This window comes from Trichechus manatus, unplaced genomic scaffold, assembly GCF_000243295.1.
Source record: "Trichechus manatus latirostris isolate Lorelei unplaced genomic scaffold, TriManLat1.0 scaffold00295, whole genome shotgun sequence".
NCBI classification, from domain to species: domain Eukaryota; kingdom Metazoa; phylum Chordata; class Mammalia; order Sirenia; family Trichechidae; genus Trichechus; species Trichechus manatus.
The window spans coordinates 901,185-922,508 of record NW_004444231.1 but is presented as its reverse complement, the minus strand read 5'-3'; the positions used below and the strand labels follow the sequence as shown (position 1 = coordinate 922,508).

The 21,324-nt window shown below is 52.6% G+C and overlaps 2 protein-coding genes across 2 annotated transcripts; both read right to left on the bottom strand.

The window, feature by feature from the left end:
• Positions 1–2,889: 2,889 nt before the first annotated feature.
• Positions 2,890–14,822, bottom strand: VARS2 (valyl-tRNA synthetase 2, mitochondrial). Its single transcript, XM_004390398.1, has 29 exons — positions 14,610–14,822; positions 14,394–14,475; positions 14,177–14,277; positions 13,790–13,911; positions 13,612–13,678; positions 13,418–13,515; positions 11,816–11,897; positions 11,314–11,433; positions 10,745–10,856; positions 9,785–9,873; positions 9,177–9,267; positions 8,885–9,012; positions 8,695–8,798; positions 8,384–8,465; positions 8,006–8,082; positions 7,849–7,924; positions 7,465–7,570; positions 7,177–7,247; positions 6,920–7,045; positions 6,605–6,709; positions 6,394–6,462; positions 6,192–6,270; positions 5,939–6,066; positions 5,646–5,798; positions 4,594–4,800; positions 3,699–3,810; positions 3,376–3,551; positions 3,093–3,221; positions 2,890–2,982 (listed from the first exon to the last, which is right to left on the bottom strand). Exons 1-29 carry the CDS (start codon positions 14,808–14,810, stop codon positions 2,890–2,892), a joined length of 3,186 nt encoding a protein of 1,061 aa, XP_004390455.1. The 5' UTR covers positions 14,811–14,822.
• Positions 14,823–15,569: 747 nt separating this feature from the next.
• Positions 15,570–21,067, bottom strand: GTF2H4 (general transcription factor IIH subunit 4). Its single transcript, XM_004390388.2, has 14 exons — positions 20,887–21,067; positions 20,176–20,318; positions 19,814–19,918; positions 19,337–19,468; positions 18,978–19,074; positions 18,795–18,883; positions 18,467–18,578; positions 18,237–18,305; positions 17,945–18,028; positions 17,599–17,731; positions 17,270–17,400; positions 16,585–16,632; positions 16,346–16,424; positions 15,570–15,863 (listed from the first exon to the last, which is right to left on the bottom strand). Exons 2-14 carry the CDS (start codon positions 20,313–20,315, stop codon positions 15,691–15,693), a joined length of 1,392 nt encoding a protein of 463 aa, XP_004390445.1. The 5' UTR covers positions 20,316–20,318; positions 20,887–21,067; the 3' UTR covers positions 15,570–15,690.
• Between the last annotated feature and the right edge of the window lie 257 nt (positions 21,068–21,324).

Genomic DNA, 21,324 nt, shown 5'->3' with positions numbered 1-21,324 from the left:
CATGGATGGTAGCTTTTGTTATCAGGATGGAAACTTGGTCCCAACATGTAATTTCTAGTCCCCATGGGGGCTCAGGGTTCTCCTTACCTGCTTTCCTCTGAGCCAGGTACTTAACTGACTCTCCTCCTCAAGATTGTCTTGACTTCTCACCAGCTCTCTTGCCCACACTTGACCATTTGGGGGTACGGATATGATTGCTTTCAATTCTCCACATACCACCCCCCATCACCACCATATGAAAGTGGCTCCTTTGGAGGAAGGTGGAGAAGACTACAGAGCGCCCCAAAGACAAGGGGAGCATAGGAAGTGGGAGACTGGAAACATACAAAACTCCTTCCACCCCGTTTACAATTGTCCTGGTACAATTAGGCCCAAGAAGAGGCAGCCAGGACTCGAGGAGACCAGTATTTCACGACTTGTCCCTAGCCTGCAGCAGTGGGCAGGTGACACCCATGGATCAGGTGTGTAGGGCCCCAAACAAGTAGGGGGGCTGGATGTCTGAATCCCCAAGAGGCTGGAGGAGCAGACAGCTAACTGCTCCTCAACCTGGTTCCTAGATCTCAGGGCCTGGGATCACCAGGGTGTGATTTTCAGATTCTTTTCCAAAAAAAAAGAACACTTCCAAGACTCAAAATAGGGCAGTGCAGTGAAAAGAATGTTTTGGGTTCACCAGATGTGAGGGTGGCAGAGACTGCTAGTTATCCCCCTAATAGCCATTCTCCTCCTTTTAGATAATCATAAATTTTAGCTGAACATATGGCTACCCAACTGAAGTATTTCCTAGCTTCTCTTGCAGCTAGATACACCCATGTGATTAGGTTCTCTCCAATGGGATGCTAGTAGAAAGGAAGTGTCCAACTTCCTGGTAATCCCCTTGAAAGGAAAGGAGCTTCCATTTTCAAGGGAAAAAACAATAATCCTTAAAATGGCCTACAAGGTCCTAGACCAGTGCTTTCCAATAGAATTTTCTATGATGGTAGAAATGTTTTATAATCTGGACTGACCAGTATGGTAGTCACTAGCCACTTGAAATGTGGCCAATGTGAGGAACTGAATTTATAATTTTATTTAAATTACTTTAGATAGCCAAGTGGCTACCACTTTGGACAGCACAACCCTAGGTGATCTGCTTTGAACCTTTCCCACTCCCCACCCTGCCACTTGTCTCTCTGACTTCACCTTCCACTATTCTCTTCACTCTCTGCCCCACCACACTGGTCTTCTTGTAACTTTTTAATACTCCAGAATGCTCCTACCTTAATTTTGCTCTAGTTCTTCCCTCTACCTGGAACACTCTTCTCCCAGCCATCCATTTGACTAGTTTCTGTACCTCTGCCAAGGCTTTGCTTAAATCTCATCTTTACGAGTTCTACCCTAACCACCCACTTAATACTATTACCTGTCCCCCAATATATGCAATCCAGAGTCCCCTTACCTTACTCTTTCTTCCTCCCACAAAGCACTTACGACCTTCAAGCATACTAGTTTAGTTGTTATTTATGTAGATTGTTTATTTCTGACTCTACCTCCTATGAATGAAAGTACAAGGGTAGAAATCTTTGTTTCATTCTCTGATGAATTCAAGTGTCCAGAACAGGGACACATAGTAGGTACTCAAGAAATATTTATCAAACTGGAAGGAAAGAGAAACTTCACACCCCTTTCTTTCCTTCTTCCTTCTGGGTGGGAGTGTGGACATGATGACAGAAGCTGGAGCAGGTCTTTGCCCCAGAGCTGCAAAGTTTATTGGAATGGCAGAAAAATAAAAGGGGTATGAGCCCCATTTTTGTGGAGCCCTGCACTGCTCACACCCATTAAAAGAAAATTCCATCCTGTCTAAGCCGCTCTTACATTTGAAGGTTTGTTACAGCAGCCAGGAAGAGCTCGCACCTAATTTACTGGGCTGAATCCCAGCTGCCCAGCTGAGACCTTGGACGAGTGACTCTCATTCTCTGAGTACATTTCATCTCCAAAACAGAGCTAACACCCACCCATTAGGTTCTTGGGAGGATTAAATGGCACTGTATGCCTGACACCACGTGGAGGACCCAGCCGATGATAGGCCTCCATCACCAGTAGCTGCTCAGAGATGCTGGACAAAAATGTGACTTGGAAGTGAAAGGGCCAGTCCCCGGAATTCCGGTGAGCTGAGACAAAGTGTCTGGGGTGGGTAAGGTGGGTGTCTGTATATCAGAGTGTGTAACTCAGTCAGGGCTTGGGCAGTGTGTCTCTGGCACGTTGGTCTCAGGTGCACAGAAGGTGAGGGGCACTCAACCCCAGCACACCCCACAGCCCCTCAGGCCCAAGGGAAGTCCCTACTCCTCTCAGCACCCCTGGGGATAGGGCCAAGGAGCACGGAAGCTTCCATTTGGCATGAAGCAAAAGATGAAGGGCCTATTAGAAGTCAGGACATTGTCAGTAAGTCCAGGAAGCAGGTAGGACTGGGATCACTGTGTCCCTGCCCTGCCCCATTACTAGGAAGCTCCCCTTTCCTCCAGAGAGGCAGGCATATCCCAACACCCACTCTCCCACAGCAACCCCAGAGCCTGAAGCTAAGAGGCATCCCTTCTCTTTCCTCAGGGAACAATGAGGCAAGAATGTCACCACTAAGGGAAGAGGACAAAGGACTACAAGCAGGCATGTTTTGGATTTTAAAGTTTATCTGGATTTCCTCATTCCTAAACTTCACACTGCACACTGAGGGGCCGGGCAGGCGCATGAGCCTCTCCAGGGCACACACAGTCACCCAACCAAGCCAGCCTGTTTCCTTGTTCACAACACGAGGGAGGGCCAACAGTCTGAGGTTCCAGCCCGCCACAGCTGACAAATGTGTTCTCAGAGGCAGGTTTGGGAGAGAGGAACACTGACAGGGATGGTGAAAGCTAGAGCTCAACACTCCCGGGGCTGAAACTCCTCCATCAGCTGCCGCAGGTGAGAGGCTGCCTTGTCTAGTTTCAACAACTCCATTTGGAGGGAAGAAAGCTGGTTGAGGAGAGAAGATGGTGAGGACCCAAGGATGAGGCCTGTCCCCTTGCAGCCCACGTTCCCTCAGGAGCCCCACAGGCTTCCTAGGTAGCCTTCCCTGGCCTCACCCTTTGCTGCCTCTGTGTCTCTGCCGCCCCGTGAGATGGGGTCCGGGCTAGGAGGTCCTCAAGCTGCTTCTGCAACTTGTGTCTTCGGGCAGCCAGCAGAGGTAGATGGGTCTGGGGGTCCACCAAGCCCTAGGGAAGAACAGGGAGAGACGACTCAGACTCTGCAGGCCACCCAACGCCTCCTTCTCCCCATTCTAAGGTCCCCTCCTCACCTTTATAGAGCCCACCTTCCTAAATGTCTTCTCAATCCCTCCCTCTCTCCCCTCCAATCTTCTCTGGTCACCTGCAGCTCCATGAAGATCTGAACAGTGTCACTGAGTGGAGCCTGGGCCCAGCCGGAGGGAGCTGCCGCACCTGGGGATAGGAGGCCCACAGCCCCGCAGTGGCCCAGGGTGCCCAGGGGCTCCAGGAAGGCCTCAAAGAGGCCCTGCTCGCCCAGCTCCGAGCTCTGCAACAGCACTGGGAAGAGGGAGGCTCAGGTCAAGTGTCTATCCTTCTTTCTTCCCACCCTATGCTTCCCAACTTTGGGATCTGTTCCACCAGGCTATCCCCTCTTCCCTGCCAGCCCCTTCTTCCCAGAGACCCAGTGCCCAGGACCCGCCTCACCTCGGGGCCGAGCCTTGGTGAGCTGGTACATGGCCCGGAGAGCCCGAAGCCCCTGCGCGGCCTCCTGGACCTGGGAGAAGCGCTGCTCCAGCTCAGGCTGGCGCCAGTGCTCCTGGGGACAGGGACCAGAGCTGACAAATGGGCTCCATCCTCCACCCACCCATCCCATGTCCTTAGGGCAACGAGATCTGTCATCTCCACCACACAAAATTCACCACCTCAAGGAATGAAACATGGCAAAAATGGAGAGTCACCTATGAAGATTTTAGATAACCAGTGGTTGTTGTCTATCTACTGGGCTCTGATTGTAGATAACAAACAGCCCAAAATAAATTTAAATTACAAATTATTACTCAAAATGCACAAAACCAAATAAGTGTAAAAACAAATTTAAATAGTTAAACTTTAAAATGATTTTTTGGGTGAGTTTATGGCATTTATTTTTCCTTCCAGTTATTAAAGCTTAAAACTGCACTGAGGTGGCCATGAGTTGGAACTGACTCGATAGCAATAGGTTTGGAGTTTTTTTGTTACTAACTCATCTAACCCTCATCCCAGCCATGGCACGTACTATTACTACCCCGAGTTTAAAGATGGAGAAAACTGAGACACGGTCACACAACTAGTGTCAGTCTAGCAGAAGTCTTGTTCTTGACCACTATACCATACTACCCCCCAAGACCCCAAAGTAATGATAGCACCCCTGCAGTAACAACCCACCCTCTCGAAGACATGACAGTAAACTGTGAACCATCATTGTAAATGACATCATGGCAGCAAAGCCTTTTATGAGAGCACCAAATCCTAACCACTAGACTACGAGGGAGCATCAGCAAACCCTTTTAGACTACTCTCACAGCCCATCCCCAAGACACCATATCTGTGCGTGACTCACCAAGCTGTGGGCACTGGGGTACGGGGCAACACAGATGCTGGGGGCGGGGGAGCAGCCTGGCCTGCTGGGCAGCCGTTGCCAGAGCTCCTCAGCCAGGAAGGGCATCAGTGGGGCAAGGAGGCGGAGGCCAACGTCAGCACAGAAGAACAGGATCTGAGGCGGCCCCGAGGGGTGGGGGGAACGTGCCAGCACCGGCTTCACTGCCTCCTGGGGAGGAAGCCAGTGGGTCAGAGGATGGGCCCGAAGCCAGCTCCATCCTCCCTACGTGTGGGACACTGTGGGTAAAGGGCAGTTCCTGGGAGAGAGGAGGGGCAGAGGCACTCAGCATCCCACACCACTAGGGAGCCCAGGACATGCTCTGGAGCGTGAGAAAGGGGGGAAGTCTAGGACAGTGACTTTCAAAGGTAAGTGGGAAATACGATTTCCAGAGAGGCATGTGTAGTTTAGGAAGAAAAGCACTAAGTGTTTTGCTTATTAAAAGGCAACATGGGTTTTTTCAAAGGTTGAGAGACAATGATGTAGGGCAGTGGTTTTAAGTGTGGTCCTGTGCCAGCAGCATCAGCATCGACTTGTCAGAAATGAAAGTTCTCACCACCCTCACCCTCAACCTGCTGAATGAGAAGCTGTGGGGCCTGGAATCTGTGCTTAACAAGCCCTCCAGGTGCTTCTGAGACAGCAAGTCTGAGAAGCCCTGGTCTGAAGACCACGCCACTCTTCCTCCCAGGCCTCTCCTAGCCCCAGCCTATCTAGGGCCCACGCTCAGCAATCACAGGGGCTGACACAAATCCCTGTCTGCCTCTGAGCCTAATCTCCAGAAGTGCCCCCTCTTCCTTCCCCCAAGTGAAAGGCAGGAAACAGTGCCCAGGCTGCCCCACAGAAACAAGGCCCAGGAAAGAGGGGAATGGAGACTTCCTGTCTCATCTCCTTTCCTTTCCTGAGAGGACAACAGGAACTTAACTTCACAGCTCCCCGCCATGGAACCTGAATTCAAGGGGAATTAGAAGCAGGTCTGCAGGTGTGGAAATGCCAGGCCTTGCCCCTGCCTCACTCACCAGGTAAGTGTCACAGAGGTTGTGGAGCCAGAAGTGGTGCAGAGTGTGAGTGACGAGCGAGAGCTCGCGGGTGAGGAAACCCCGCTCACACTGTTGGGCAGTGAGGGCGAGGCGGCTCAGGATCCAGGCGTCCACGGGGGATGCGGGAGACAGCTGCGGGCAGAAGGGGGTTCAGGACAGGGATGGCTCCCCTCTTGCTCATCTCTTTTCCTTCAGCCTTTGCTTTCCTCAGAGCTGCCTTCCTTAGACATCTGATGACGCCCACTTGGAAGCACCTCTTCTTCCTCTCTTACCTCCTCTGCAGGCTCGGGTGTGAATTTCTCCCCCAGGACGTTGAGGATAAAGCGCAGAGCATTCCAGATCTTGTTGCAGAAATGTCGGGAGCTCAGAACTTCAGAGATAGACAGGTTCAGGTCACCCCCTGGGAGGGGAGGGAAATGAGGGAGTCTGTGCATGGGCAGCAGTAGCACAAGAAGCCCCCAGTCCTGCCTGCTCTGCCCTCTCTGCACTCCAACACCTCTCTTGCCTAGGGCTGGCCCGGCTTACCCAGGGCTCCATGGGAGCACAGTGTGAATCTCAGGGCATCTGTCCCACACTCGGGGATCCCGTGAGGGAAGTCCTTTCTCTGCAACCAGAAGAGAAGACGGGTGGCAGATGCCTAGGTGGCTGCAGGGCCAGAAGCCTGGGTTGCGGAAGAAACTGGTGGCTGTGAGCTAGAGGCTGGGATGGCACAGACACCACAACTCACTTGTGCTGTAGCTGCAATCGCCAGCTCTGCAGGATCCAGGTTCCCATCCCTCAGCTTCTCCTGCAGCACCTGGGGAGGGGTAAGTGGTTCACGGGCCTTGCTCGGAGGCCTTGCCCCCAAAAGTGACACCTACTGTCCCCCATCCCTCTATCCCTCCTAGTGACTCCCCCAACTCCCCTCTTTGATCCCTTGTGCTGGATGGCATCCAGACCTGCAGCTCTGCCCCAATGATGATGTCCCTCGGGTCCAGCACATTCCCCAGGGACTTGCTCATCTTCCGGCCCTGCCGGTCCCGAACCATGGAGTGAAGAAGCACCTGGGGGCATGGAGGGAGTCAGGAGAGGAGGGCTTGGAGAGCCTTTCCTTGGAGAGTAACTTGGGATATTTGGTCTCTGTACTTTGCGGATTAAGGTAGGAAATGAATCAGGAAAGAGGAACCAGGAATACAGAAAACACTGCACTGGGGGTTAAAGCTGGGAGGACAAGGTTTAGGGAAAGCTGGGGCGGGGCACTGGAGGGCTGTTACCTTGCTGAAGGGGAGCTGCCCCGTGAGCTGGGTCCCCAGCATGACCATGCGGCCCACCCAGAACAGCAGGAGGTCACTGCCCGTCTCCAGAAGTGACAGGGGATAGAAACGAGCGAGGTCGGGGGTCTAGGAGGAGAGACAGGCAGTAAGAGGCCCCACCCCTGGGTCTTTAGCTCTTCTCAAGACTTTGCAGGCACCCAGTGTCCCCTTTCTTCAGCACCCCACCTTCACGGACTTTCCCTCTCAACCCATCTCACCTCTTGTGGCCAGCCCAGAGCAGAAAAGGGGAAAAGAGCCGAAGAGAACCATGTGTCCAGGACGTCAGGGTCTGGGAAACAGAATAGCGAATGAGGACAACTGGAACCTCGGCTTCTGGGACCTCAGACCACTGCTGCCCACCCTTTTAGCCCAACCCCAACCCCACCCCAAGAAACCAGGGGTCTGGCTCTATGCCCCACTCCCACCCTTCCCAACTCTACCTTCTCCATCTCAAATCTGCTCCCCTCAATAGACCCAAACCCACCCCCCACAGCCCAGGCACTCACCCCTCTCCAGGGTCAGCTCTGCCCCTGGCCTCCCTGTCAGTTCTGCAGCTGCCTCTCTGGCCTCAGCTTCTGACCTCCCAACCACCCAACAGTCTTCCCCATCACCCTGCAAAAGAAGTAAGGGGTGAGGGGACAGTGAGGAGAACAATGGCAACTGATGGGTATAAAACAGCTCTCAGTTTTCATGCTCTTTCATGGGGTCTTAGGCTGGCTGGCACCCTCTGGGAGTTAAGATGAAGACACAGGTGTGGAGAGCTTTTGTCATGACTAAGACCTAAGATGTGAAACACAGTGACAGGGAGCTGGGATTGGCACTGGAAATCCTGACTCCTAGCCTAAGGCTCTTTCCTCCTGCCCACCCCTCTGTGGCTCCCTCCTACAAACCTTTACCTGCTCTTCTACCACGAGGTAGGCTGGGATCTGATGGCCCCACCACAGCTGCCGGGAGACACACCAGTCCCTGCCAAGAGGACTCCGTGATTTCTCAGCATGACCAGTGCATCCCCATCCCCATCTCGGTGACAGCGCCCCTTGCCCTTACCCAATGTGGGAAAACCAGTGCTGCCAATTCTTCTGGTGGAAGGGTGGATGGAGCCCGAGGGCCCCCGACTCCACGGCCTGGAGGGAAAGGGGCCTTTAGAGAGTGCTTCCCTTCCTGCACTTGCAGTCCCCTGGCACAGAACAAGTGGGTCCGAGGTGCTTTTAAAACTAGAGAGGACCTCCCAAACCCCCTGCAAATTTCCTGGGGCTTGAGTTAGGATACGAGCCAGGCCTCCATCTGCACAGCGCTCCTCTCAATGACCACAGCTAGAGAGAACTTCAGGCAGAAGATCCTCCCACCACCTTGTTCTGTCATTCCAATTCTCAGGGAGCTCCCCAGCCCCAGACCCCCAGGTCCTTCCCAGCATTGCAGCCTCACCTTGGCAGCCTGGTCCCCCATTTCTCGGCAGCGGACAAACCACTGGCTCTTCAGTAGGTATTCTACCACATCCCCGGATCGGCTGAAAGGGAGCAAGGGTGAGTGTGCTGCGTCTCCAGCCCTGTGCCTTTCTCCCAGGGAGGCGGGGCCTACTGCGTGCCAGGCCTTGGTACCAAGGGGACAGCAGTGAGTAAAACTGACCCAGAGAATGTATTCTGGTGCGGGGTGCAGAGCCATCCCATTACCATTCTGCAGCCTCATCCATTACCTTTTAGGGGTGGCTCTAAGCAAAGAGGTTAAAATGGGGCTACCTGCAGATGGGCAGCACCATGGGGTGGCTTTGAAGGTCCCGGAACAGTCCCCGTTCCCTCAGTGCAGACATAATCTTCTCCCGGGCCACAAACCGGTGAAGACCCTGGGGAAAAAGCAGCAAGAGCAAAGATTAGAGGCCTCTAGAAAACGAGAAAGTAGAAGGGGGCAGAACACTGAAGCTGGAGCCACCTGCAGCCAGTCCCCACAGAGCGAGGTCATGGTCCCATCCTCTGCGATGACACTCTGGGGGCTCAACCCATGCCGGGCTCCCATCTCAGCATCAGCAGGGCTGTGGGCCGGCGTCACCTTCACTGCCCCTGGGGGAGTGAGCGGCAGTGAGCACTTAACCCTACCCTTGACACTTCCTTTTCCAGATGTATCATCATTGCCCACGGCTCCCCACTCCCCCCGTGCCACCCCCCCTCTTCTCTATACTCCTATCCCTCCCCCCATCCTCCCCCACCCCACGACCTTCACTCACCTGTGCCCAGGTGTGGCTGGACAGCGGAGTCCGTGATGAGAGGGAGAAGGTGTCCAGTCAAGGGATGACGAAGTTGCCGCCCATGTAGATGCTGAAGGGAAGGGAGAAGGATCAAGGCAAGCACATGTGTGCAGTGGGAAGGTTTGCTGTGGGGCCTGAGAGTCCCTGGGAATAAACAGGGTGAAAAACCAGAAGGTAAAGAACTAGAGCAGGGGTCAGCAACCTTGTTCTTAAAGGGCCAGAGAGTATTTCAGGTTTTGTGAACAAGGAGCAAATTCAGTCTGTCACAACTACTCCACTCTCACACTGTAGCAAAGCTTGATGAGACAGCCATAGATAGCACATAAATAAATTAGCGTGCCTCACAAAGACACACGTGGTGGGCCGGGTCTGGCCCACGGGCCATAGTCTGTCTACCCCCTAGCCAGAAAACAAGCGTAACATCAGGGAGAGAAGGAAGTAGAATCAGGGCCATTGAAAAGCTGAGATGAGAAACGATGTCTTAAGAAAAGGAGTGGAAACAGGAGAGAAGGCACCATCTTAAAAAGAAGGGAAGAGAAATGCATGCAAAAAGCAGGCCAGGGCAGCATGGGTGTACTGTTCATTACTGTGTATCGGGAGTCATCGGGGTGGACTGCCACAGCCACGTCTCCAGGCAACGTCTCTGGCCTCGTGGTTCCTATCACGACCTCGGCATCTGAAGACAAACATCTGCTCATACCTGGTCACCACCTCATCACTCACTCCCTACACATCTACTACCAGTAGAACTGGAAATAGGAGGGGGCAGGAAGTAGTCAAGATTGAATGGGTCCCAGGAGTCTAACTGGAGAAAATTAGGGCCAATGTCTATAGAAGCCTGGGGTTCCCTGTTAACAAATGACAAGAAGCCTGAGAGGGTACCTGGTGCTAAGAATTCCTCAATGACTTGAGCGCGAGAAACAGGAGAAAAGGATTAATATAAGCAACTAGAGTCCTTTCTTAGGAGCCTTGGCGGCGCAATGGTTAAGCGCACAGCTGCCACCCAGAAGGTGGGCAGTTCAAAACCACTAGGTGCCCCACAGGAAAAAGACGCGGCAGTCTGCTCCCATACAGATTATAGCCTTGGAAACTCTATGGAGCAGTTCTACTGTCTTACAGTGTCGCTAGGAGTCGTTATCAACTCAACAGCACCCAACAACAACAACAGAGTCCTTGCTTGGTGCCCAGAGGACACTGCGGGGTTCTCAGTGTTCTAATCACAAATCCTGTGCGTTCTGCAGGGCTAGCACCAGCCCTTCAAACGAGAAATGCCCTCTAACTAGTCCACCTCAGCTTTCTCTTTTCTGAACGCGTCAGAACATTTAGAACTGATCTTTTATCTCTTTCCTGGGCAGCAGATACCTACAGAACTAGACAAACCTCCCAGAAGACAGTAACAATACTCAAGCAATGTGCCCAAAGTAACACATACACATACAAAGGTGCCTTGTGCAACCTCCCACTGGCTTTCCCATCAGCCTGACAGGGGCTCAAGAAAACAGGGGAAATAGAGGTCAGCGGGCAGCCCTTCTGTGGACTGCACTCACCAGGCTCTCCATCCACAGGGAAGGCAACAGAAACAAGGAGGCCAAAAGAAACCGGGGCGGGGCAGCCGGGCAGTCGAAGCTCCGTGCGGCCCGGCAGGGGCCGGCTCTCCACCTGGAGAGGGTGAGGAAGCAGCGTCCGAGAGCAGCGTTTCTGCAAGGCTCACACCCACATCTCCCACTGCCACCCGTGCCTTCCACCCTGGCCTCCCTGCAGTCCACGAAAAGATGCGGGACCACAAACCTCTCCCCTCACCTATTTTCTTGTACAATGATCGTTACAGCAAATATTCATGGAGCATTTAAACCATGGCCAGATAGTGTGCTAACACTTTACATGAGCCCTTATTTAATCCTCACAACACTCCCACAACGTAGGCACTTCCACCGTCCCTAATTTACAGATTGAGGAAGCTGAGTCTTAACAAGGCTAATCTGCCAAATGTCACACAGCTCTCAGATGGCAGGACTGGATTTGAATCCAGGCGGTCTGGCTCCAGAGTCTGAGTTCTTACCGACTCTCCTACCTTGCCTCAGAGCTCTCCAAACCTGCTTCTCTTTCACTGCCTCACCTCAATGTCCGAGATGGCTGATCTTAAAGCACACGACCAGTTGACAAGCTGCCGGTTCCGGTACAACAGCCCCGCCTTGTAGAGTCGCACAAAAGCTTCAGTCACGGCCACTGAGGAGCCCTAGAATGACCTGAGCGTCCACATCCGACAGCCGCTTCTCAGCCTATGGCCCCACTCAGGACCCAAGCATTCTCACCCCCTGCCCCCAATGCAAGGGGACCTAGTGGGACAATGGTTAAGCACTCAGTTGCTAACCAAAAGGCCAGTGGTTGAAACCCACCAATGACTCTATGGGAGAAAAAACCTGGCAATCTGCTCCCCTAAAGATTACTGCCTAGGAAATCCTATGGGGTAGTTCTATTCTGTAATATAGAGCCTCTGTGAGTCAGAATTGACTTGATGGCACACAACACCCCCAATGCACACAACAGTCACCTTCTCTGTACAGATCTCTAAGCACCCCACCCCACCACCGCCCAGGAACCAAGGCATCAACACTCACAGCGTCCATAGTGAAGCACTCTCGATCCCAGTCCAAGGAGGCCCCCAGCATGCGGAGCTGCTCACAGATCTCCCCACCCTTCCTGTGCCCAGAGAGAACGCTCGTCAGCAAGCACAGCCTGAGTACCTCTCATGGACCAGGCCCAGTGATGCCCCAGTAGTGCTTGGTGCTGGGGTAAAATAAGAGGGAGTACAGCATTGATCCAGCCTCTAGAAGCTAATGGAGACACACAACCCCACGTGGGGCCAGCTACTAATTGAAAGGTCGGCAGTTCAAACCTACCCAGCAGCTCCACAGGAGAAAGACCTGGCAATCTGCTTCTGTAAAGATTACAGCCTAGAAAACCTTACGGAGCAGTTCTACTCTATCATACGGGGTTGCTATGAGTGAAAATCGATGCAAGAGTAACTAACAACAATAACGTGACATTAAAAGAAACAAAGTTCTACAGTAACAGAGAAAGAGACAACCAATTTGTGGGAAATCCAAGGAAGCTTCATAGAGAAGATGACATTTGAACATAAAGCCAGAAGAAAGAGGGTGATTTCAGTAGATGGAAAGCGAGAATGGGTGAGTGAGACAGGTGATGAAATCTAGGCAATGGAATTAGTGGCAAAAAAACAAAAATAAAACAATATATACACACACACACACTCCCAGTCACTAGTTGCTGATAAGTCATTTGCGACTCATAGCGACCCCATGTGTGTCAAAGTAAAACTGTGTTCCGTAGGGTTTTCAATGGCTGATTTTTTGGAAGTAGATCGCCAGGCCTTTCTTCCAAGGCACCTCTGGATGGACTTGAACCAGCAACCTTTCAGTTAGCAGCAGAGTGCATTAACTGTTTGCACCATCCAGGGACTCCACCCAGAACACAGTAGGGGCTTAAAACTATTTACTGAGAATGAGACACAGTCTTTGCCCTCAAAATGTCATAGCCTCACAGGGGAGACTAGACCAATGGTGCCCAGTAAGAAATACAATGCAAGCCTCATATGTAATATTAAATTTTCTAGTAGCCACATTAAAAATAGGAATAGTTAAACTGAATTTTAATATTACTTTAACCAAATATAGCTCCAAAATTGCATTTTTTTTTTACAGTTGCCATGGAATTGATTCCAATTCATGGCAACCTCAGCATGTCACAGTAAAACTGTGTTCCATAAACACACATATTTGTGAAGCCCTGGTGGCGCGGTGGTTAAGAGCTCAGCTGCTAACCAAAAGGTCAGCAGTTCAAATCCACCAGCCACTCCTTGGAAACCCTATGGGGTAATTCTATCTGTCCTATCGGGTGGCTATGAGTTAGAATCAACTTGATGACAATGGGTTTCGATTTTTTTGGTTTTCAGTTAGTAGCCAAGTGCAAACTGTTTGCACCACCCAGGAACATATTTGTGTACACACGTATATATAATATTACATAAATACATTAAACACTGAGAAGCCTACCAAATGCTGAGAGGTCCTAGAGATTACGTTTCTGACAAAAATTAGGCCTCAGGTGGGAAAAGCCATTCTTCAGGAAAGAATGGGCTTGGAATCCAGGACCCAAATCTCTGGTATCTCGGCCCCTCCATCCCTGCCCCTCATACTCACTCCTCCTTCCACTTCCACACTTCCCTCAGGAAGGCTTCCCGGCTCAGCTCATGTCTCCTCACTCCCTGTTCCCTCCATAGCTGTTTCTCCACCACAGCCTACATAGGATAAGGAGCAAATAAGCTAAAAATAAGGTAGCTTTGGAAGAAAAAGTCTTTTTCACCAATAAAAGTAAAACTTGACAAAAGGCATACTTGTGTAGCTATTCCTGCGTGATCTGAACCAGGGACCCACAGCACCTGATCCCCACGCATCCGGTGCCTGCAGTGAAATACCCTGACGTGAGCCCTGGGCTTACATGCTACCTCGCGCCTCCCCCTCCACCTTGCTACTTCCCCTCCAAGAACTCAAGCAGTCCCATTCCACTCTCACCAGCGAACAAGGGCATCCTGTATGGCCACGGTGAGTGCATGGCCGATGTGCAGGGAGCCAGTGACGTTAGGGGGTGGGATACACATGGAAAAGATTTCCCCTGTGGCCTGGGGCAGCTGGGCCTAGGAAAGAGAAGTCAAAGGGAAAGAGAGAATTAGACGTCACCTGGGGGAATAGCCCCCTCTGGTGTCTCCAGGGCAGAAAGAACTGCACAGAACAGTCCTGCAAATAAGACGGAAGGGAGGGACCAGCCAAGAGAAAGGTTTGGAGATGCCAAGGACCAAAGACAAGCTCTCTCACATTCTTTTGGAGTAGGCTCTGCAATATGACTGGCTGTGAGCTCCAGACTCTACAAGTCACTTGGTCCCTTCCCTGCCAGGTACTAACCTTATATTCTGGTTTGAAGAAGCCTTCTCGCACCCACCAGGGGTACCAGGCAGCCTCAACATATTGGGGGCTGTATGCAGGAGGCAGGGGCCTGGAGACATCTGTGAAAGCAAAGGACAGTTGCACTAACCACTGAACTTTGTTCCCATACTGCATTTCAGCAGACCAAATGGGCAACAAAAATGTGACAGAAAAAGCCATCAAGTTCCTAGGTTACCTTTCTTTTCACCAAGTTCTGTAGGGATTTCATACAATACTATCTCCTTAGGAGTCCAGGCCTTACTGGATCCTGCAGGTGACTGGAGATGGGGGGACAGGTATCAGAAGGGGTGGGTGCAATTCCCAGGATACCCAGCCACCTGGATCCCAGCCCCATATGCTCCCCCAGCTTCCTCCAAGTCTTCTCAGAGACTCAAACTCTCTGTCGTCTAACCTTGTTCTTCCCAGTTATCCCAGCCTCCAGTGCTGCCTGCCTCTCCCGCAGGCGCTTCTGTTTTGCTTCACGGTTCCTCCGGGAAATGGGGGATCCATGGGGCTCTGGCTGGGTGGAAAGAGGCCGAGGCCTAGGGAGGCCCCGTGACGGTCTCAGCCCCCAAAGTGGCGGTCGAAAAGAGGCCAGAGGCAAATGAGGCATCAGGAGTGCCTGGAAAGGGCCTAGATCTGTTATAGAGAGGGCATTAGGATATGGGGATGTGGAGGGGCCCCCCGTTTTCCAAAGTTACACTCTCCATTCCTATTCCTTTCTTCCTGCTAACCATGGTTTGTTATTCTAAGTATCATCCCCTCCCACACAACCCTTCCTCTGCGAGGACTAGAGTGCAAGAGTGCAGGGTGTCGACAAGGACAGCACCCCGGAATCTCAGAAACTAGGCTTCTTCTGGGGCAGGCTCGGGGTCTCGGGCTCTCAACGTACGCATCTGAGACGTAGGGGTGACCTCTGACACACGGGAGGGAAGAGGATTCGGAAAGACTATGGACATCAGCACGCCCGGGAACGGGCGAGGAGTCCCACCGAGGTGACGGCGATCTTCGAACACCCAGGCGCGGCCAGCAATGTCCCCAGCCCCGCGCAGCCCGGCCTTCCTTCCTGGCTCGGCCCCCGCCGTGCCCCCACCACCTGATTCCCCTCCGCGCGCGCTCACCAGCCGGCCCCGCCGCTATCCCAGGGCGCCCCGCGTGGCAGCAAGGGCTCCAAGCACCGTGAGCCCGACCCCGGAACGTGACCCGCAGTCCGCGCGGCACCAGGAGGCGTGGCCCGCCCGGGCGCATGCGCAGGAGCTAGCCTCAGCCCCACCCCTCCCCGCTCCTGGCAGCCAGATAGTGTACAGGCCGAGAGCGAGCCGCTGCAGAAGGCGAGACCGCGGGGATGCGCTTGAGCCATTGGGTTCACGTCCACAACTTTATTAAACAAGAAAATCCCAACGTGTAAATAAAAAAACACCTGAGTTCTGAGGCAGCCTCTATGCGGCTGGCTGGGCCCGCCCGCTCGCCCAGTCCCGCCCCGGTCCCCGCACTCAGGAGCTGTGCTTCTGCCGCTTCCAGAAGCGCTTAACGTCGCTGTGCCCGGCCGGCGTGACGACCATGAGCCGTTTGGCGGAGTTCTCGAACACGAGCACGCCCAGCTCCCGCGCGTGGGCTAGCAACAGCTCAAAGTCCACCTGCGACAGGAACTGGTTATACAGGACGCCTGGGGTCCGCAGACAGGAGTGGAGGAGAGAGAGAAAAAGAAGATTGTTAGGCTTGGGGCTACCAACCCCTGAGAGGGGGCCTCAGGGCAGTGGTCTGGGCTTGCCCCCCTTTCCAACAAAATTGCAAAACTAATCTCTGCTTGTCTGCTCAGGGGCTCATGTTAACACTAGTGTGATCCAGCCATCTTCTGGAAGGCAATATAATACAAAAGAAAACCCATTAATGTTCACCAAAACCAGAGAAATTACCGTGCATTATCCGTTCCACTTTCCCTCTTGTAGATAAATTCAACTTACACTGATTTGTGCCACTTTATTTACTGCTACCCTCCCACCCCAAAGTAAAAAGTGTTTGCCAGCTTTTCTCTCCCAGTTCCGGCAGTAAACAAGAAATAAAATAGGTCCGAGTTTTCAGCTCATCAAGGCTGAATTGTCCTTCCTCTAGCCAATGAGCAAGACTCGGCCCCCGGAGACCACTCACCCTCAGTGAACCGGAGTCTGTCCCTTTCCAGCTCCCACAGCCGAATCTGGTCTGTGATGGTGGGGGGCAGCACAGGGGTCTGCAGGGGCAAGGGGTGGCTGTAAGGATTCAGGGAGACTGTCCAGACAACCCCGGCCCCCCATTCATTCCCCAGACTTGGATGTTCCTCTCATTTCCATCATCCCATCACCAGGTGCCTGGGGTTGCTAGCCTCCGGCATCTTGGTACCTAGTTTGTACCTGTTTGAGCATCACTGGGTGGGCCCTTGTCCTTAAGAAATGGATGATCTAGGAAAACAGACAAGAATGGAATGAGGGATAGAGTAAGACGGCACGAAAGCCATCTGAACTGTCACCTAATGCCACTGGAGTATCAACTTACTCTGTTTAAAAACACATAACCACATCCCTCGATACTTGTGCCAAGTTGCTGCTCCCACTGGTCGTATCTGTTATTCCTTCTCTGGCACTTTTGTCCTTTCCAGAGCCTGGTTTTGCTTTCCTTTCTTTAAAGTCACAGCAGCTAATATTTTTTTTAGCATTTACTGCATGGCAGGCTCTGAGCTAAATGCTTTACCTCTAATTGAATCCTCCCAGCAAGCCTGTGATGTAGGAACTGTCATTATTCCCACTTTCCAGACGAGGAAACTGAGGCTCACAGAAGTGACGCAACCAGGCCTAGTTTACATAGCTAGGAAGTGGTGGTGCCGGGACAAAAATTCAGGGTTTCCCTCTCCCTCCACGTTTTTTCCCCTTAAGAGTTTGCCTGTTCCCACATCTAGAGTGCTGACTTCTCCTGTTCCTGGTGCTCAAACACAGACCACTCCCTACCACCTACTGTAACAGACCTGGTGCTAGCCTTCTGTAATGTGACTACCTTGTACGCCACAGCCCAAGTGCAGCCCGTCTTCCCATGTGGGGATACCTGCTGGGCTGTGATGCCACTGGCAATGGCCTGCTGCACACTCTCCCGGGTCACCTGCGCCACCACCATGTTGGGGAAGCGATAGAGCATCTCAGAGAAGAGGGCAATGAGAGCGATCTGCAGCTCCGACTCTTAACGGGGTAAGAAGAGAGGATGAGGACACCCACACCCAGACCCTCTCAAGCCCCTCCTTCAAGTGTGATGAGGAATGCCAGGGAGCTGTGTAAACCACAGGTGTCTGGGAGATGTGAACATAAACCAGCACTCCCCCCTGCTCTCTTCCTCCCCTCCCCCAAGCCTGCCCTTCCAGGCCCTCTGTCCATCCTCACCGGTGTAGGCATATAGTCGGTAATTGGTTTCCACAATGATGAAGCCAGGCTGATTCGCGGTGCCCCCAGCCCCAGAGACACCTGATGAGAGATTGATGGCCAGGCGTGTGGGGTAGTAACGCCGAGATTTCCTCTGGAAGGACAGAAGGGAAGGGCGGAGGGCCCTCTTGCAGGTGTCACTGCCTAATATCTTCCTGCCTAAACCTCAGATCCCTCCTACTGCAAGGAACCTCAGCCCCCAACTTCTCTCCCCCAAGGGACCAAGTTAAGCAGTCCTGGCAACTGCTTCCTGCTACTGCCTCCACCATGGCTTTTCTCTAGAATCCATGTATCTGGGTGCTCATACCTTTCTCTGGAAAACAAGTCCAAACTCACGCAGATGTTGCAGGAAGTTCAACAGAGAATCACTCATACCTTCCACAGAGTAATCCTGGAGAATAGAGGTGGCCACCTGGGGTCCAAAACACATTCCCTCCTCGCTCCCCCAACCCCATACACTCATGACCTCTCTCTCATCTCTGGTCATTCTTTGTTCAATCTTATCTCCTCACTCTACTGCTCCATAACCTGATTTCCCCTTCCCATCACCCTACCCCTCAGTCCACCCACCCAACCCCCAGTTTCAGCTCCCTGCTTACCTTGCCAAGAGTAGAGAAGCTAAGCTGGAAGAGGAAAGAGAGAATCTCCACTAGGTCCATGCCCCGGCTCTAGGGAGGAAGGGGCAGAGACAAAGGGGAGGGATGGGAGGGAGAAAAAAGGAGGAAAGGGACAGAAGAGAAAATCAGGGAACAAAGCCTGCAGGCAGGGGTCTCTTGTTGGGAGTGGTCTCGGGAAGAGCAGAGCAGCCACAAGCGGCTCCTAGGCTTACCTGGGCTGTCTGCAGATACTGCAGCATAAAGTACCAGAGCTGGGCAGGGGTATCCAGCAGCAGGAACTGGAAGCCAGCAGAAGTAATGCAGGGTGGTTCTCCAGGTTCAGCACTAGGAACACAGACAGGGACAATGGTGGAGATACTCAGAGAAAGGCCACCATCCTGACTCGCCCCCTCACTTTTTTTGGGTTTTTTTTTTTTTGTATCTTTGGCCTTAAACTCCACTCAGCTCTCCTTTTTTCAGTCAACCCCTCCAATCCTGACCCTGCCAAGACACCCAGTTTATCAGGGACACAATGAGACAGCAAAGCAGGAGCTGTTATACCTCTTCATGAGCCCAGCCTGGCTGAGGAGCTGGGCCAAGTCCTGGCTGACAGCCGCACTAGGGGAGCCCACCATGAAGTGCAGGACCACCTGAAGAATGGAAGAGAACAGAGAGACTGATGCCTCTAAGGGCCACAGGTAAGTAGCAGCATGAGCAGAGACAAACATAATCCCAAGTGCTCACCTCCCATCGCTCCTCAGCATACTTGTCCAGAGAGGGAACATCCCGGGCATGCTTGTCTGGTCCCAGCTGACTTGTGTCATCAGACCAGGCCTTCCCTCTATGGCCAAGATGGGCCAAGAGTAAGGAACCCGGCCTGTGCTCCCCACCCACCCCCCGTCCCCTTTCCACCCTCATCCCCAAGGACCGTGAGTCGGGGACATTCCCTACCCAACCCAGATACATCTGGTCCAACTGATTCCTTTATAAAGGGGCTCCCAAAGGTATACCCACAAGGTTACAGGGAAGCCCCTTGGGAGTCAGCCCCCAAGAAGATTATCACTTCCTCTGTCCTAGCTTAGGAAGAGACGGAGGTGACATACCCACCCAGAAGGGCAATGCGGAGGTTCTGACGGAAGATAGGGTTGAGGATAAGGCCCTGGAGACCACCAGGGAGCAGCTGGGTGTGCCAGATACGGAGGCCGCTCAGCAGCCCTGTACTTTCCTCCTGAGCCCTGAAACAGAAGCAGAGAGGTGACTGGGGTATCTGGACAACAAGTAGAAGTAGGCCCATAAAGGCTTTCCTTTCCGCCTTTTCTGAACCAGAGATCCTTAGAACACTGTTCCACAGACTAAAATCAGTGTCTTCTTAAATTTCTTTACAGTAAGACTTATCGGAGCCTTTCAGTATACATTGTGACTCTCCAAGAGGAAAAATACAGCATGCAGAGTTCCCCAAACTTAATTACAAGCTTTATGGCATACCCATTAATACTTTCTGGAGGTTCCAAGGAACAACAGTTTGGGAAATACAGCTACTGGGAAATCTGTATCTGGCTGAGACGGTAGTAGAGACTCACTTGCTGAATTCCTTCTTCACCCACAGGGCTACAGCAGCTTGTGGCAAAGGCTGTTCCAGAAAGAGCATCCTCATCACCCAGTTCTTAGCCAAAGATGGGAGCTCCCTGTAGATCGGTAGAGGTCAAACGTTAATGTCAGAAGTTGCCGTATATCTGCATCATGCCATCAAGGGCCTCTCAAATGTCGCATCTTACCCCTCACACCTTTACCAGGCCTGCTGCCCCACAAACTCCACCCTTCTGCGTAATCTCCAAGTTCCCCAGAGCTACTAAGCTTCTACCCATAACCACTTATTCAAGTCTGGAGGCCCCCATTGCATTTTCTCCCACCATATGGTCCCTGCCATGAAGGGGATCCTCACCTGAAGACAGCCAGACACGTGGCAGGATGCCCATACAATCGGTCCAATACCCCAGGGCTCAAGCCCCCTAAGAATTCCTGTAGGTTCCGGCATTGTAGGTGTACTCGGTTCAGTCCACCCCTTGAAGGGGTGCTCTCCATCACCTGAGAGATGCATTGTTAGAAGAGCACTCCCACCAACCATGCCAGTATCACCCCTCACCTTTCTCATCCTGATTCCAGATCAGATTCAGCCTCCTCCACAATAACCCATCTTTTCTGTGGTTTCCTTTTCCATGTCACTGATTTTCTCCTGTTTCTCTCAAACCTGACCAACCTCTCCTACTTTCCTGCCTCCTCACACCCTACTTCTGTTAACTGTCCCATATTTGCAAAATCATTTATTTCAATGGTTTGTCTCACTTTTAGCTGAGCAGTGGATAAGAAGCCTGTTTGAACTCAGCCCTCTCCCTCCCTTCCACCCTCCCTGGTCAGATTAGACTATGAGCTCCAAATCTGTCAGTCCTTCCCATCTTCAATTTCTTAGCCCCACTTCTGCTAGAAACGGCAATTACCTCTCCCCTCCACCTGTTTCCCCAAGTGTCCTTCACCCCATTCACCCTGATCCCACATAGTCCTATCTCCTAACTTCTCCCCTACTTTCCTCCCACTCCTTGCCTCTCAATTTCTCACTCATTCCTCCGCCACCCCCGCCCTCCTGGGTGCCCCTCACCACTCTGTGTCGATAACCCCGGCGCACCCCAAGTCTCGAGCCGTTGCTTAACGGGAACAGGTGTCTTGCATTGGCTCTCCGGGATAGGAGAAAGAATGGTGAAAAAATGCGAGAAAAAGACTGGGAGACAGACGAAGGACTTCACCGGCAGGAACGCAGAGTGGAGGATTCAGAACAGAAGGGAAGGAGTGGAAAAGTAGGGAGGAGAAGAATAGGTGCTGCACTCCTCCTCCGCGCGGCATACCGGGAATTGGAGTCTTGTTCTTGTCCATCCCGAAGCCGGCTGAGGAGCGTCTGACTACAACTCCCAAAAGGCACCGCGTGGAAGCGGGGAGGAGAGAGGCTGGTTTTTAATTGAGAGAGCTGGGGACACCGGCGGGGACGTTTAGTTCCGCGGCGTTCTCCACCCACGCTGCTAACGGCGAGTCTAACCGGCCT

Coding starts and splice junctions, on each gene's coding strand:
- VARS2 (XM_004390398.1), bottom strand. CDS start 14,810: ATGCCTCATTTGCCTCTGGCCTCTTTTCGACCGCCACTTTGGGGGCTG. Junction 13,679..13,789: donor CAGGATGCCCTTGTTCGCTG/GTGAGAGTGGAA, acceptor ATTTCACTGCAG/GCACCGGATGCGTGGGGATC. Junction 3,222..3,375: donor AGATCTTCATGGAGCTGCAG/GTGACCAGAGAA, acceptor GTTCTTCCCTAG/GGCTTGGTGGACCCCCAGAC.
- GTF2H4 (XM_004390388.2), bottom strand. CDS start 20,315: ATGGAGAGCACCCCTTCAAGGGGTGGACTGAACCGAGTACACCTACAA. Junction 18,884..18,977: donor ATGCTGAGGAGCGATGGGAG/GTGAGCACTTGG, acceptor TCCATTCTTCAG/GTGGTCCTGCACTTCATGGT. Junction 18,029..18,236: donor GCTTCTCTACTCTTGGCAAG/GTAAGCAGGGAG, acceptor TCTATTCTCCAG/GATTACTCTGTGGAAGGTAT.